The sequence below is a fragment of the Ursus americanus genome, chromosome 9, assembly GCF_024610735.1.
Source record: "Ursus americanus isolate L20-20 chromosome 9, mUrsAme1.1.p, whole genome shotgun sequence".
In the NCBI taxonomy this organism is placed as follows: Eukaryota; Metazoa; Chordata; class Mammalia; order Carnivora; family Ursidae; genus Ursus; species Ursus americanus.
Genome location: NC_142135.1, coordinates 78418694 through 78436829, shown reverse-complemented (window position 1 = coordinate 78436829; position 18136 = coordinate 78418694). Strand labels below are relative to the sequence as shown.

The 18136-nt window shown below is 38.9% G+C and overlaps 1 protein-coding gene across 2 annotated transcripts; it reads right to left on the bottom strand.

Annotated features, from left to right (window-relative positions):
- Positions 1 to 346: 346 nt before the first annotated feature.
- CLXN (calaxin) lies at positions 347 to 9700 on the bottom strand. Of its 2 annotated transcripts, XM_045789166.2 has the most exons (6): positions 9587 to 9700; positions 5245 to 5403; positions 4413 to 4517; positions 3216 to 3367; positions 2836 to 2940; positions 347 to 494 (listed from the first exon to the last, which is right to left on the bottom strand). In XM_045789166.2, exons 1-6 carry the CDS (start codon positions 9642 to 9644, stop codon positions 435 to 437), a joined length of 639 nt encoding a protein of 212 aa, XP_045645122.1. In that variant the 5' UTR covers positions 9645 to 9700; the 3' UTR covers positions 347 to 434. The 2 variants fall into 2 exon arrangements, with proteins under 2 accessions (XP_045645122.1, XP_045645123.1); XM_045789167.2 differs by lacking the exon at positions 5245 to 5403.
- Between the last annotated feature and the right edge of the window lie 8436 nt (positions 9701 to 18136).

Genomic DNA, 18136 nt, shown 5'->3' with positions numbered 1-18136 from the left:
CTGGCAATGTGAACTTGTCTTGCCAAACCCAACATTTAATAAGGGACTTCCTGTCTTCCATTTATTTCACTTGCATCTTGTTGATTGATACATGTTGGTGAGCCCCATTCCCTACCCCAAACACACAATTCCACATTATATTTCTTTTTTTTTAAGATTTTATTTATTTATTTGACAGAGATAGGAACAGCCAGCGAGAGAGGGAACACAAGCAGGGGGAGTGGGAGAGGAAGAAGCAGGCTCCTAGCGGAGGAGCCTGATGTGGAGCTCGATCCCACAACGCCAGGATCACGCCCTGAGCCGAAGGCAGACGCTTAACGACTGCGCCACCCAGGCGCCCCTCAACATTATATTTCTGAGCTAAGTAGGAAAAATAAACAATACATATGAGCCTCCTTTTTTACTCACTTGAGACAACACAGACATTTAGGTATTCATATGTCATTGAATTCATTTGGATCTTTGAATACTTGAGCTTCAAATTCCATATGACTCTGTAAAAAATGTGCTCAAATTAGTACAGACTTCCAAAAAAGGTAAGAAAAACAAAATGTTCTGTATGTCTCCTTTATGTTTGAAGAGCCACAGGATAACTAAAGAGGAGTGGGGACCAAGAACTTGTGACACTCATGCATTTTCCACTCTGGGACCACAAAGATGAGCAACAGCACATGACATAGCTCTCTAGGAGCCTCCAGCCTGGTGGCTGGATGGCCGGAAACTGGGCTTAATTCACTATAGGGAAGGTAAGCACAGCAGGGCTCTGGAGTCCAGGAGGCCATGTGGTATCACAGCCAGGCTAAAGCGGGAGTGGAGATACTTCCTGGAGCTGAGAAGCTGCACTGAGAGCTGGGGTGGGGAAGGGATGTAGCCCAACAAGACAAGAAGCCTATGCTTGGGATTTATTAACAAGTAGGGTGTGGTGACCTCAGCAAGAGCAGTTTCGGGGGTATGCTGAAGAAGTCATGGTAGTGCAAGTCACAAATACAGACAATTCTCTCACGACATTTGACTGTGAAAAAAAAAAGGCATTGGACAGGAAATAGAAGTAATTTCTTACTTCTATTTGGGATTGGGTGTGAGATTAAGGAAAATTCTCTTCTTTCTTTCTTTACTTTTTTCCTTTTCCTTTTCCTTTCCATTCTTTCCCATCCATGTATTGAGACAGACAATATGTAAATGAGTAAATATATTCTATGCAATGATAAGAACTATGAAGAAGAAAAAGGCAGTGGTGAGGAGTGGAAGGCGAGGAGAAGTTAAGACAGTGGATGGCATCTGCGCAGAGACTGAATGGAGGGAGGGTCTGAGGCATGTGAGGGTCTGGGGACAGGATGCTAGACAGAGGCTACCATAAGTGCAAAGGCACCTAGGGAGAACAGCAAGGTGGCTGGAATGCTCCAGGGCAGAAGCCTTCCATTGGGAAGATAGTAGGAGACCATGGTTGGAGAGAGAAAAGGAGGCCACTGAATAGACTTCAGACACACTGGGGGTTTCAGGCAAGGGAGGGGCATGACAGCATCTGTATTTCCAAATATACTGGCTGTTGTGGAGGTTAGTCAGTAGAGGACAACAGTATAAGCAAGAAAGCTAATGACCAAGACTGGCTGACTGAGTGGCAGCTTGATTTAGGTTGACAATCACAGATGTGTGGAAAAGAGGCTATATTCAAGGATAGATTTTGAAGTAGTAGTTGATAGCACTCTAAGAGGGAGATTAAGAATGACTTAGGTTTCTGACTAAAACTGAGTGTACAGGGGTGTCATTTATTGAGGCAGGGAAGATGGTGGGGATCGATTTTTAGGGGAAAACCAAGAGTTTACTGAGATTATCTACTAGACGTGTTGAGTAGGCAGCTGGAGATATCGACTAGAGATTGGGAAGGTGGATATGGCAGTATTTATATATCACGTCACTCCACTGGCTTAAAATCTTCCAAGTAATCCTCATGATCTTCAAGACAAAATCTAAGCTCAAACTCCATTGGACTTGGCTCTTCTATGCACGTCCAGCCTCAACATCCGTCTCATATCACACTGAGTGCTCTCCTAATACAGTATTTATTTCTCTTTTGCCTCCCGATCCTCATGCATAGGCCATTCCCTTGCTTAGATTGCTCTTCTCCATTTTGACCTGGCTAACTATTGTGGCCTAACAACCCAGGTAAGCCTTTCTTGTCCCATCAGCCGTTCACCTGTGATTCCATACAGCTGGATAAGATGCCCTCGACTATTGCAACACTCTACTACACATATCTCTATGGACTTGAGCACCAGGAAATGCAGGGTACTCCATAATTGGTGACTGAACTTGGACAACTAATCTAAGCGCTCTGAGCCTCAGTTTCCTCATATATAAAATGAGGATTAATAATACTACATCCTTCATAAGATTGTTTGGGGGATTAAATGAAGTAATATGGGGGCAGTGCTTAAGACATTGCCTGGCATAGATGAAGCACTGAACAAGTCATTATTATTATAGCAATACTTATCACACTGTTGTGTAATTATTTTCACATTGGCTTTTCCCAGGAATATATTAGCCCTTGAATGCAGACATAGAACCTTTCATCTGTGTTTCTAGAACACATTATGCTTTAGTATTTTTTTCTTATGGGAATGAATGGGTTAATGAATGGGAAAAAAATACCATTAGGCTGCAGCAGTACTATGAAATGAACTAGCAGTTCTTCAGTTGGCTTTCTCTACTTAGAAGCTATTCTCTGTAGGTGAATGTAATTCATCTGATCCTTCACTCACTAAACCAAGAAGTCCTGGGTTGTTGATCCTACATTATATATTGGTCATTATTCAGTGAAAGTAATATCGTTACCTTTGGATCCGGTAGACATGGTCCAAAAGCTTCCAGTAGAAGGGTCTCTTCTCTCACAGCCTGTTCATAGTCTGTGAAGGACAGCTTCCCATCATGGTCATGGTCCTAGGGGGTGACCAGCCATGCATAAGTCAACGTGTATAATACTTATGCAAACACAAACCATATTTTCATTGTCACGTGTTGATAGAAGAAAGGTGTTGGAAAAATGAGAGACTAAATAATGAAATTGAAAAGAGCTTTTAATATTATAATTAAAAAGCACAATATAGCGTTTTGCTTCACCAAGCAGGAAACTGATAATTAATATTTGAATTCTTATTTCTATCCCATTCTGGCCTATAAATTTCAATATAAAACCCTGAATTTCCCATATTTACCATTTTTTTAAGTGTTATTTCAACCAAATCTTTAATTCCTTCATCAGGGTCTTCTTCAGATGGCTGTTTGAGAAGGCTGTTCTTCAACATATGGAACATTTCCTCCTTTGAGATGAATCCATCACCATTCAAATCAAACACTTCAAAGCAATCTTTTAAAAAAATAACCAATTATGAATTTGATACTATGACTAAGGGAATATTTGCTCTGATAAAATGTTCAAGGCCAAGGTCTGTATTGTGGATGTTCATGTCAAGCCTGCAGGACTTAGTGCAATCTAATTTCTATAGTAAATGCTTAATGTACACTTGTTGAATATAGCCAACAACCCTTAGAAAATGACTCAGCTATGAATAAGCATGCCAAGCATACAATGCACACAAAGCATACAATGATTTGACTGTTTCACCTTGAAATTCTTGGAAAACTGACTGAAATATGATCCTTAAACAGAGTTCATCAGAATGAATTAAGAGTTAAGAATCAGAACACTCTAATTAAGGTTCTCTACTTTGGTGGTTAACAATTCAGGTAATGAAATATGTAAAATATTTAATACCTTAATACATAAATGCATATGTACATAGTTAGCATGTATAGTACATGCTTATACAATCTTGGTTGCAATGAATTACTCCTCGGAGCCTCTTGATTTTCTTTGGTATTAACTTTTTTCAATATTTATTATTGACTTGAATTTGCTCCATAAAAGAGGTTAATGGGGATTCAAACCAACCAACCAAAAAACAAACCTATTTTACTGGCTGGGTTGGAAGACATGGATGTAAGTTCTTTAGATACATTAATCCCAATGTAAAAGCAATAGGGTAACCTGAAATCTTACATTTCATTTTTTTAAATAATTTTTATTATGTTATGTTAGTCACCATACAGTATATTCTTAGTTTTTGATGTAATGTTCCATGATTCATTAGTTGTGTATAACACCCAGTGCACCATGCAATACATGCCCTCCTTAATACCCATCACCAGCCTATCCCATTCCCCCACCCCCCTCCCCTCTGAAGCCCTCAGTTTGTTTCCAAGTCCATAGCCTCTCATGCTTCATTCCCCCTTCTGATTACCCCCCTTTCTTTATCCCTTTCTTCTCCTACCGATCTTCCTACTTCTTATGTTCCATAAATGAGTGAAACCATATGATAATTGTCTTTCTCTGCCTGACTTATTTCACTTACATTTCATTTTTTCTTCCAAAGTTCCTCGAAGAAATATTGATAATCCATAAATCCACTCTGATACGTTTACACAGCCATCGTTGTCCTTATCAAAACCTCGGAATACTAAGAGAGAAATACAACATAATACTTGTGCTTCATTTTTTTCTCAGTAATATATTTACACTGGTGCTACCCATTTTCAAAATGTAAACAAAACTTCAGGATCAGATGGTCCAACATTCTCATTCGATAAAGGAGTAAACTAAAATATTATAACATTGGAAAACTCTTTTATTTAAACTTTCACACAATCCCTTCATATTTTGTGGAAACAAAGTAAATTCTAAGTATTTAAATATACTAATCAATAATTATTAATATATGAATATGTTGGTATATTATATGTATTGATATGTTAACATAAAATGTGATTTTATATTTTTCTTACTCAAGAAAAGTAATGCTATTACACAACAGATAAAGTTACAACTTAATTTTTATTGAAATATTTTTGATATATAAGGAAATTTATATGTCCTTCTAAAACTATTATTCTCATTATTATATTCACTAAGTAGAAATAGAAATATTTTAGATTTTTGGATATAAAGTAAGTAAATCCTAATTATTCAAGCTGGACTTTGTCCTTTTCTTAAATACACAGATCAGAGTGAGTAGAATCACCTTCCCTATGACCCTTTCCAATGAACACACAAATTAATTTTTTATATTCAAGTGAAATTGGGAATTCAGAACATTAAGCTTCCTGCCAAGAATATATTCAAACTCCAAACATTTTTTTCCAGTTATGGCTGGATCTAGCCCATCTGAATATTGTATGTCTTCTTACCTCTGTCCATAATCATGTCATCTGTCATTCCAAATGTCATGTGCAGGATGTTTCGAAATGCATTACGATCTAGTCCAATAGTGATACCTTGCCGCTCTGTTACTTCTCCCACCAAATTATAAAAAATATTTATAAGACAGTTCACTTCAAATTTATTAACTGTGAAAAAATAAAATTAAGATATAACAAAAATGCATTTTACTCTTTAATTTCTAACTTAAAATTTGTGTTAATGAGTTTATGGACAGCATCAAGGCCATCAAATATTTAGTTTTCAACAAAAGACTATCTTGTTTTAAGATTCACAACCCATAATAGAGGATGACCACCACACAGAGGATGACCACCACACAGAGGATTCTCCACTAAAATAACTCCTTCCAAACAGGAGTTGAATATTAAATTCAGTCACATTTAGGAAGAAAAGAATATTAGCCAAGTTACCTGAATAATGATTATGGGGTCAGATGCTAAACTTTAAGGCAATAGAGGTGCAATTCAAAGTAAGCAAGGTAATGCTTAAGAATGGTAACTTTTCCCCAGCATTTTGATTATAGGCATTTATGAGATTTACAACTTAACTTTGCCTGGAAATAGATACCAGACTCCTGAACACTAGGCAAAAAATTTCACTTCACATCATCAGCCTTAGTCAAATCAGTAAGCTGGATATCAGAAAAAAGGTGACTTTTTTTCCAATAAAGAAGCATTTAACCATATTATAGCACCCATTATGTTTCTTGTTGTATATGATGTGAAAATTAACACGCAAAGAGGGCACGTATTGCATTGTGCACTGGGTGTTATACGCAAGTAATGAATCGTGGAACTTTACATCAAAAACTAGGGATGTACTGTATGGTGACTAACATAACATAATAAAAAATTATTAAAAAACATGCAATATTCAGTAGAATTTTGGAGAAAGGGAATGTTTATTTAAAATAGATACACAGACATGTATGCTCGTCCATACACATAAATGCATAAAAAGTGTTTAAAAAAAGAAAAAAAAAGAGATTTTATAAACCCTAAGCTAATTGTTTGTGTTCCAATTCCCATTTGAGGTATGTAGGTGGAAGCATTATTGCCTGCCATAAAAGTGAGTTTAAATATCAAGTATAGGTGGAGGATGAGAAGGGTTTTATTTCAAAACAAAACAAAATTACAGTTCAGTACTTCTAAAAACAAGGATGAAACATGTGCATTTAAAGGGTGAATTGTTTTGTTTTGGTTTTTGGTTTAAATAAATGAAATTTTAAAAATTGGGGAAAAAAAGAAAATGATTATATTGCAGAAAAAAATAAAATAAGGAAGACACCAGATAGGAATGGATAAATCATGCTTCATCTACAAGTCAGGACAGGTTTGAGTGGGAGATCTGGTTTGGGGTGACACAATTTAGGAGGAACACTGAAAATTTGAGGAAATAAATGATTTGGTTAAAAAAACCTGGTTAAATAGTAGAAAAGAACATAATGGTTACAATTTTAAAAATAACTCTTAGTTGCTGTGGAAAATGGCATGTCAGTTCTTCAAAAAAAAATTAAACATAGAAATAATATGTAATCCAGTGATTCCACTTCTGGGTATATACTTGAAAAAATTGAAAGCAGGGAATCAGATGTCATAGCAATGTTATTCACAATAGCCTTAAATGTGAAAGCAAACTAACTGTCCATCAGTGGATGAATGGATAAATAACATGCAATGTATACATACAATGGAATATGGTTCAGCCTTGAAAAGGAAGGAAATTTTGACCCACGTTACAAGATGGATAAACCTTGAAGACATTCTGCTGAGTGAAATAAGTCAGATATAAAAGGACAAATATTGTATGATTTCACTTATATGATGTGCCTAGAGTGGTCCAATTCACAGACACAGAAAGTAGAATGGTGATTGCCAGGGGCTGGCGAAGGGGGAAATGAGGAGTCATAGTTAAATAGGTAGTTTCCGTTGGGAAAGATGAAAAAGTTCTGGAGATGGATGGTGGTGATGGCTGCACAATAATGTGAATGTATTTAATGCATAGAGTTGAACACTTAAAATGGTAAATTTTATATATATATATATATATATATATATATATATATATATATATATATATATATATATATATATATATATATTTAACCACACACACAGACCTCCAAAAATAAAAGAGCTACTACTGGTTGGAGAAGAAAAGCCTGCATGAAGAATGATGTTCATGTACATGAAATGTTTGCAGAGGGGATGTTGATTAGCCATTTTTCCATCTTGGCTAAAATAAAAAGTAAAGAATATTACTTTAATTTATTACCCAAAGGATCCAAGATTAGCTATAAGAAAGTTTTTCTTGTTGAGATGTTTCTTAAATTCCAGAATAAAATACTAAATGAAATTAAGGGAAATTCAAGAATGGATTTTCATCTTTTTGGATTGGTCTAAATGTGTTCTGCATATCATATCTGTAGAATGGTAGATTAGCTGGGCAATCACTTAAGATATTTTTTTTCTCTGATTCTACAGAATTTATCCATTTCATCCTGGTGGGATTATCATATAGCAACTAAAAGGAAATTTGACTTTAGGGGAAAGGTTCTCTGTTTAAATAAGTTTTTAATTATAATGTCTATGACTTATAAATATTTCTATAGAATTTAACTAGTAATTATCAAGGTTTTTAAGGCCCACTTTAAAAACTTGATGTAAGGACAAAAATCAAAAGAATTAAGTATTTTTCCTGCCAGGTTTTCATTTACCTTTTAATACATTCACCTTTTGATTGTTCACAGAATGAGTGTTTGCAATACATTGCATACTTACTGAACAGGGACTAAATCAAATTCAGCATTGTGTATATCATTATTGCATTGCTTTTTCAAAATGTTCACTAGGTGTTTTAAGAAGATCTGGTCTTTTCCTTGAAATAGAATTATTTTTTTAATTTTTTAAAAAGTATTTTATTTATTTATTTGACACAGAGAGAGACAGCCAGCAAGAGAGGGAACACAAGAAGGGGGAGTGGGAGAGGAAGAAGAAGGCTCCCAGCAGAGGAGCCTGACGTGGGGCTCGATCCCAGGACTCTGGGATCGTGCCCTGAGCCGAAGGCAGATGCTTAATGACTGAGCCACCCAGGCGCCCCGAAATAGAATTATTTTGAGAAAAACAATAACAGAACAAACTCGCACCACATTATAATAACCATAATAATACCTTAAATTATAGGATGGCTTTTTTTTTCTAAGAAGTTTCAGATGTTTATACACACCATAACTTATTTACAGTGCCACTTCACTAAGGGAGCACATCTCACCACTTATTATATTAGATACTAAATACAATTAGAAGGCACTAGATCCTATAAGGTCTAGAACTACAATAAACCCGTTCCTCCTTTGCGCAATGGGGGTGGTACTGGGATTATGGCTCTTCCTATTTTCTCAAGTGGCCTTTAGTTTTGCAATCAGCAACAATTTATAAGCTTGCTCATCAGACAGTATCTTTCTCATTCTAAACCACATTCATAGTGTCCTTCCCCAAGTACAGTTCTGTTTTTCAGTCTGAATACAATTCTAAAGTTACCTATGAAATTCTAAGACCATGTTCTAGAATGTGAGACTGGAGCAGATATCTTTAGTAAGTGCTCATTTTGTCACACCTGCAAAGTCTCCTTTTCCTCGAAACCCCACCAGCAACCACAAAGTCCACGTTTGGAGTTGGGAGCAGATTCTTTGCTGTGTGTTTAGCTTTGTGGATCTCTTTAGTCTCCAGACGCATTTTCTTGCTCTGAGATACAAGTGTTTGTGCCATTTCAACTTATCTTTTCTAAGGATGTTTAGCTATTGATAACCATTTTTCCCTTATGGATCTCCTGATAAGTTTTCAGAACTTCAATCCCTCCAGTTTATTTGCACTAAAAAGAGCTAGGAAGCGGGTGTGTGTTGGTTATGCTAGTTTTCTTGAGTCCGGTGGTTTTCAATACATATTTGACACCTGTGTCTGAGGCTAAAACCACACATGCCGTGTCAGTATATAAATAACGTTTCTACAATGGAAAGGTGAGTTAAGAAGAGAGTTTGAGAAGAAAGTGTGCATGTGTGGGAGTGTAGTACTTGATGCCTGGACACCTATACACTGGTCCTTAAGATCACGGGCAAGCATGGATACCTGGCCCAAGGAACTACCATCAAGGAATTCCCTTCCAGACTTCTCTTTAGGGGACGTAAAGGAGGCTCCACGGGTACTCAGACCGGAGGTGGGAAGCAGGCTGAGCAGCGGACCTAGTTAGTACCAGGTAGAACACAAGCCCTTCCAGGAACTTCTGCTCATCAAGCACTTGATTCTTACTTACAGTGCTTGCAGTTTTTAGTTAAGGTGTCCGTCAACTTCTGCAGCTTCTTGCGGTTCATGCCGGCGGTCTGGAATTGGGCAGCGGCAGGTGTCTAAGGGCGCGCGGCTAACGGGACCCGTGCTTGCCCTGGGCCTGGGGCAGCTGGGCCAACTCTCCCCAACCCGGAGCGCTCGCGGCCCTAACTCACAGAGTGGCCATGGCAACGCCTCAGCCGGCTGCCGATTGGCTTCCGGGCGTGCGCGGGGTGTGTGCGCGGCCCTAACACACAACGTGGCCATGGCAACGCCTAGGCCAGCCACCTATTGGCTCCTGGGTCTGGGCGCGCTGTCCCTCTTGGAGGATCCCCGTCAGGTAGTTGCGGTCAGGTAGTTGCGGACTGTGCTCTGATTGCTGAGGTTGGAGTTTTAGTTTTGTTGCTGTCTTTTGGGTTCACAGCCCCTTTGATGGACTGCACTGTGAATTGAGATCTAAAAATATGTTGTGCACGCTGCGTGAGAGATATTTTGGATGGTGAGCATCACATCAAGCGAAGCTTAAGGTCTTCAGGGAGACCTGAGGGAACTTGGAGGAGCTTCAGGAATTAGCAGGTGTGTTATCCCAACGTTGTTTTGTGGGGTGTAAGAGGGTGAGGAGCTTGCCCTTAAAGCTGAGCCACAATTTTGGTTGTCAGTGTTTTTGCTATGATGCCTGGAGGTAGCCTGAAACAAGATATCTTCAAATTTTAGTGATCTTACTGGAAGCGAAAGTAACTTGGAATAGTTCTTCTCCTCACCTTCCTTCATTCTTGGAATGGAAGTGGAGGTTGTTGGTGAATCTGGGAAAAGCCATCCGCAATGTGAAACTAGTTAAAGAGGCAGCCTCCCAAAGAGACAGGTTGACAAGTGACACTTGTCTGTGGGGTACAAACCAACCTTACTTTTCTGAAAAATATCCCAGTAAAATTGGTCTTTTACTTATTTGAAAGACAGGTTCTGTGTCTTTTAATGTAGGAGGAGTTTCTGCTCTTCTTAACCACAGATGGGACACCCTCTTTGAATTAAGATAGGAATAAAATGGGTCAGCTTAGCCAGAAGCACAAAACCTACAGTATTCTCCAGTGTGTCTACCTATTTGTTTTACGTAAGTGGGGAAAATACCTTTGAAAGCAAATTATTTCAGGGACACTTGGGTGGCTCAGTCAGTTGAGGGCCAACTCTTGGTTTCAGGTCAAATCATGATTTCAGGGTCTTGGGATGGGCTTGCATTGGCTCCAGACTCAGCGGGAAGTCTGCTTGTCCTTCTCCCTCTGCCTGTGCCCCCACTCATCCTCTCTTTCTCATAAATAAATAAATAAACAAATTATTTCATAGTATACATACTGTCATTGTTAGGCTGAAAGCAGAAAAATTCTGCCAATCATTCTACAATCCAGAATGAAATAGTTCCAATGTTGAGGTCTCCGATTTTCTCCCCTTGTTTCATTTGTTTGTCGAATGAAGGTTTGGGATGCTGTTTGAATCCAGAGTCAAGAATGCTTGGTGAAGACAGGGACTGTGTTATCCTAAAGCAAATTCTCTGAGAACAGTTAACCAATATGAAATTATAGTGATTATGAGTTTGCAACAGTTCTCTGGTTACATAGTATTCCTATATGTCTTCTTGTCTAACAGCTGGGACACTTCTAATCAGATTGTAGAGAACAAATGGAAAGGACTAGACATTCTAATTACACTCACCTGTGAAACCCTAGTGGCTTTTGTTCAATGTAGCAAATATTTCATTTATAGAGATCATTGCAGGACCCATTTTAAAAGACAAGAAGCCAGAAGAGAGGCTGTCAGCAGTAAATAAGAGAAGCCATGGGCCCCACCTGTCTTGTGCTGGTTGGTCTGTTAAAAACCATGTATTACAACGTGGATGAAACTTGAAAACATTATGGTAAGTCAAAGGAACCAGTCACAGAAGACCACATACTCTTTTTCTATTCATATGAAAGTCTAGAATAAGGAAATCAACATATAGAGAAAATTGATTATTTGTTCCTCAGGGCTGGGGTGAGGTGGGGAGGATGCATAGCAGGGTAATAGCTAAACTGTATGGCATTTCTTTTTGAGGTAATGAAAATATAAATTTGACTGTTGTGATGGTTGCGCATATCTGTGAATATACTCAAAACCATCGAATTGTACACTTTAAATGGGTGAGTTACACAATATATTACCTATATCTCAATAAAGCTGCTAAAAATTGAAAAAAACAAACAAGCAAACAAACAAACAAAAAAAAACCATGTATTAAGTGTTCTGATAGATGCCCTGCTGGCATGTCTTAGAGATCAGGTCTCCATCAATGGGGAGCACTCTGATGGGCGTGTCTAGGTGTTTTTACAGACATCATACACTGGGAGCTTGTTGGTGAGCATCTGCGGGTGAGTTAATCAGTTCTTACTTCACAAGCTTAGACTTAGGACCCATCACCCATCTTCCCTTAAAGTAAAAAAAAAAAAAAAAAGATATAAGGACAATACCACAAAAGGTTGAGGTTAAAAGAGTCAAATCTGTTTTACTAGGCAAAAATTCTTTAACCTGCTAAGAACATTTTGTGAAATACTCTTCTCTCATTTCTTTCCTTCCCCAAGTTCTTTCTTCCATGCTGTTCTTCTAGTGAAAAATTTCCATGCATTCCGAAGAAGAAGAAACATTTCTTTAAGACAGCAGACAAGGTATTTGTTAGGGGAGTGTTTTGTCAACATATTGGAAAACTTCAGTGCATTCATTACATTCTTGTGAAGTTTCTGAACTTAATATTTTTAGACTTTAGAAAAAAGCTGTAGGCATAATAGGGTCAGCTAATCACATTTCAAAGCAAATTGACATTCCTATTTGTAGTTTTTAGTTGCTTGTGTTGAGTAGACACAGGATCACTTCCCCTCCTCATGGGTGTTTTCAGACTAAGGCAATTGAACCTGAACAGTTACCTCATATCAAATCAATCAATAACAGAATAATAAAAAAAACTGTGTTTAATCTGTACTGTACACAAATTTTACTGTGCATGACATGATCATGGAACTTTCCAAAATTCAACTTTGTGATGGATGCTTTTATAAATAAAAAAGTACATTAAAGTAACTATCAGTGCTATAAATGTTTCCTTTAATTTTGTGTGCAAAACAGTCTCCCCTTTGACTCACAATTAACTGGAATTTTGCCATGATAAATAGCTTGAACCTTGAATTGCTGAAGGTCTTTTACTTCATGTGGATCTTTTATGATGAAGGCATTTGGAAGCCATTTAGGAAATGACATCATAGAATTGATTTCCAAGTAAATTACAAATCTATTATGAAATTATTTGAATACAAGGAAAACATAAAGTTTAGTTATCTACATAATTTAAATTAAATTTTACCAACTTTATTATGTAGAGAGAATGATAAGAAATTCAGAGGTGATCTTAGCCAGCTGTTTGGGTGGTTGAATCTCCACTGTTCTCTCTTGCCACTTGTCTTTGCTGCTACCTTGTGTTCCCTGCTACCTTGGTCTTAGTTGAACTAAGGATGGGTTTCTTACATTTTTTAAAAGATTTTATTTATTTATTTGTCAGAGAGAGAGAGAGAGAGAAAGAGAGGGAGCAGCAGGCAGAGGGAGAAGTGGGCTCCCTGATGAGCAAGGATCCCAATGCAGGACTTGATCCCAGGACCCTGGGATCATGACCCAAGCCAAAGGCAGACATTTAACCAACTGAGCCACCCAGGCATCCCAGGATTCTTACATCTTACATGTAACTTATGAAGTTGTAAACTAAGATGTGGTACATAATAAGTAATCATTGCAACAGCAATAATGTCAGCGGGTGGAATAAGGAAGCTGTTTCTCTAGGCCTTTTAGACCCAAACAAGAAATCCCATGGCACCTGTCATGTTCCTTCTTATTGATTGCTGGGTCATGGGGTACCCAAGGCTAAGTAATGGCAGTGGTATTATTTGCATAACCACCACAGGGTTAGGTAGCTCCAAGGGAACCTAGAGTGCCAGGTAGCATTCTGGAACAAATCATGGCCCTCTTCAGCTCATGGCATGCTTATCCTCTCAGATCAGCCTGGCACTGCTTGGCCCTGTTAGCCAATGCTGACCAGGAAACGATCTGGACCAGTTCAAATATTTGAGACCAGGCCTGAGAACCACATTCTTCACCCCCGCATTCTCCACCACTGTTCTTGATCACTCAGAGAAAAGGAAGTTCCCAGAACTGTCTATCTCCATCAGACTCTCTTTCTTAGCCTAGATCTCTCTGACCCTTTTGAACAATACTTAACAAATCTCTTCTCGATTATGAACATTTACCTTACACAATCCATCATCTGTGCACAGAGCCTTCTCTTCCCCTTTCTTCTCTGAAGCCTGCTTCTTCTGTAGACACCCCACAGAACAGGCTGCCCATGTTCTCATACCCACTTGTTTGCAGCTGGAAGGAAGTTGAACCTGTTGACCTGCCTCATCTCTTTCTTCCTTTCTTTTTTATCGGCCTTCTCAGAAAGTGCAGGTTATCCTCACTGCCTCGCTGCACCCCTCCTCCCTCATCCATCTGCTCTTCTCTCACCTAGCTCCTGCATCAGCCCACTATCTTCCATCCTGAGCTTCTCCAAGCCATCCACAGGGCTGTCAGAAGGATTTATACAAATCCAACCATGTCTGCCTTCTGCTCAATATTGAAATGCCTTCCCAGTGCCTGTAAGACAATGTCCATACCCATATGTCCATACCCAACAGTTTCCACGGTTCAAGATCTGGTCTCTGCCTGCTGTATAAGCCTACTCTCTGCCCAGGCCCTGTATATTTGATGTCAGGAGCATCAGCAGCCCTCTCAGACCATGGGGTTCACTGGGAGCTTGGGGCCACTGAGAGTGGAGGGGCAAACTAGAAGGGGCTGTTTCTCTTAAGTTATAGGCACTGCTGGACAGGCATGTAAAAATAATCCTCTATTGGGGCACTTGGGTGGCTCAGTTGGTTAAGCATCTGACTTCAGCTCAGGTCATGATCTCGGGGTCCTGGAATGGAGTCTTATGTTGGGCTCCCTGCTCAGTAGGGAGTCTGCCTCTCCCTCTCCCTCTCCCACTCCCCTCTGCTTGTCTCTCTCTGTCTCTCAAAATAAATAAAATCATAAAATAAAGTAAAATAAAATAAAATAAGCCTCTATCTCATTTATCCCATTGATATTTGGGAGTTTTCAATTACTTTCAGTCATACCTAATCCTATAAACATAAGCTTTAAAATAAGAAAGTTGGACTTCATTTTCTCTAAGGAGTCTCTTGGCTTTGTGATTCTGGAAACAAAAATAAAATTTTATTTCCATCTATTCTCACAGCCTCTTCACAAGGCTGAACATTATGAAAATTTCAGCAATTGTCCCTTTTTGACCTACAGATATCTGTGATCCCATATCAATCTAATGCGTCATGATGTCTTTTTGTGTTTGCTCAATATTTCAAATTAACTAAGATTCCAGCTGCAAATTCAAAGTGGATATGTTATTCTTTATTCATTCAAATTCCCTGTGATTCCCATTCTAGATTTGTGGTTTGCTCTTGGAAGGAATTTGGGATATTTTTCTTCTGCTTGTGTCCCATATCGGTGGGGAACATAGCAGATGGTGACCTGGAACAGGTTCTACCTCAAGCAGACACCGCTATGTTCTCACTGCTTGGGGATGACAGAGTAAACCGTGTTGATGGATTTTCTGCTTTTTCATTAAAACTAATATTTTAATGGGCAATGAAGCCACTCTTGACACACTTTGTTTAACACTTGAGAATTGCAACTGTTTAAAGAAAACTCTTCCTGCTCTGATCTAATCTTTAATATGGGGTTGCATTTGGAAACATCAAAAAGGCACTGTCTTTGTAGTATTAGAAGCACAGGCAAACCAAGAAAGGCAATTTGATGGTCAAAACTGTAGAAAGGATTTAGCCAACATTATTATCCTTATATTTGTATATATTGCCTCATTCTGTTTCAGGGAGGACGACTTCTTTTTTTTTTTTTTTAAGATACAAATTCTAGGAAAGTCATTGGGGTCCATTTCCATGTGGCACATGTGTTGCATTTATTCATTCATTTAATCAATATTTTGGATGCCCACTATGTGTCAAGTGCATCACATTAGGTACTCATGAATTATGCCCAGTTCCTGCCTGTTGGACTCTGACCATCCCTGGTGTAAAGTCGCTTGGTAAAGTGGGGTATGTTCTACTCCAGGAAGACTATACTCAGCTGTGTGGCTCCATAAAGAAATTCATTCTCTGGGACATGCTAGTCCAGGCAATGTTTCCTAAAAATCTAGAGTTGGGGAGGGCTCAATTTGTTTATTCATTCAAATATGATGTTGAGATATGACCTGTATTATTATAAAAGCATGGGCTGTTTTCAGAAGTGAGTGGCACAGATTTAAAAAAAAAAGGAGGGGGATTTGTCTGGATGGTTCAGTTGGTTAAGCCTCCAACTCTTGATTTCAGCTCAGGTCATGGTCTCGGGGTTGTGAGATCAAGCCCTGTGTCAGGCTCTGTGCTGGCCATGAAACCTGTGTAAGATTCTCTCTCTCCCTCTATCCCTTTCTGGTGCTCTCTCTCTTTCTCAAAGAAAGAAAGAAAGAAAGAAAGAAAGAAAGAAAGAAAGGGAAAGAAAAAGAAAGAAAAGGAAAAACGAAAAGGAAAAGAAAAAGAAAAAGAAAACAAGAAGTGAGTAGCACAGAGAGAGAGCAGCCCCTAGCAATCCTTTCCAGAGATGCACTGGGAGGATGTCACAATTCATCTGCCAAGGAGTAGGCCTGGGCTACAAATGCATGCCTGTAGCTTGTACATACTCTCATTCTTCTCTCTCATCATCGTAAAGGCAGAGAGTAATTGTCAGCATTTGGAGAAGATGACAGGAGAGGGGTGTGTACTTCTATGCTGTTCACTTGCTCAGTTAGTCAGCAGCCACGTATTGAGCCCTTACCATGAACCAAGCATCAGCTGGGATATGGAGTTACAGCATGAAGGCACTGGTCACTTAGTGAAAAGGGAGCTTCTGGTTAGAATACTAGAAATGGTAGATAACTACAAGCTTAGCAACATATTGTGAAGTGAACATGCAAGCAATGCCTGATGAGGGGCTGATCAGAGGCCACAGCTACTTTGTATTAAAATAAAATCAGCTGACAAGAATAACAGTGACCAAAACACAACCACCATCAGCCTAGTGCTTTGGGACTCAGAGAGATCTGAATCTAAGGTCTGCCCTGTCATTAACTAGTGAGTGATCCTGGTTCAAACTTTCTCATGCCCATTTACTACACTGGACAATGACCAAAGGAATAGTGCCCATCTTGTAAGGCGGCTGGGAAGATAAACTGCAGCGATGACTTTGGAGCAATCAGCCTGCTGTCTGCACATAGTAGGCTGCACTCAGTGCTCCTCAGTTAGCCGCTGTCATTATCAGTGGTAGTCTGTGGGGGCAGTCATGGTCCCCAAGATTTACATCTCAATCCCAGGACTGAGAATATGTTACCTTAGATGGCAAAGGGGATATTGGAAATATCATTAAGGTTACTAACCTGCTGACCTTAAAGTAGGGAGGTTATCTTGGATTACTGGGTGGGTCCAATATAATCAAATGAGCCCTCAAAAGCAGAAGAGGAAATTGAAGGAGAAGGCAGAGAGGTTCAAAGCACAGGAAGGACTGCACGAGCCACTGTTGGCTTCAAGATGCAGGGGGCTACATGTCAGGGAAATGAGAACCCAAGTCCTACACCACAAGAAAATTAATGCTGCCAACAACCTGAATGAGCATGGAAGTAGATTTCCCCCGCAGAGGCTCTAGATGGCTGACTACTTTCATTCTGACCTGTGAGACCCAGAATTGGGAACCCAGTGGAGCCTGCCAGAACTTTGTGTTTTTGTTTTAAGCTACTAAGTTTGTGGTAATTTATAACACAGCAATAGAAAATAAATACACCACCATTTTCAAGTATTTTAAAAAGTTCAGCAGGCATTGTAATAATAATAAACATTCAAATCCCAAAGAAGTATTAAAAAGCTTTATGGAGATATAATTTACACAAAATAAAGATCACTAATTTTAAGTATATAATTTGATGAGTTTTGAAATGGATATATTTATATGGCCATCTACAATAACCATGCTATAGAATGTTCTGTCACCCCACAGAGTCCTCTCTGCCCCTTGGCAGCGAACTACTTCCCTACCACCCTGGCAAACACTGATCTTGCATATTGTCCCTTTGTTTTCCTTAGAGTGTCATATGAATGGCAGCATATGGTTTTGTATCTGGCTCCCTTCACTTAGTGTAAATGCCTTTGAGATTCATTCATGCTGTTTCATATATCAGTTGTTTATTTTATTGCTGAACATTGTTTCATTATATGGATGTACCATATCCCTTCACCAGTCCTTGGACATGTACACCTAATTTTTGGCTATTACTAATAAAGCTATTATGTACATTCAAAGCACAAGTCTGTGAGATCATATGTACTTATTTCTGTAGGGTAAATGCCTGGGAAAGGGATTG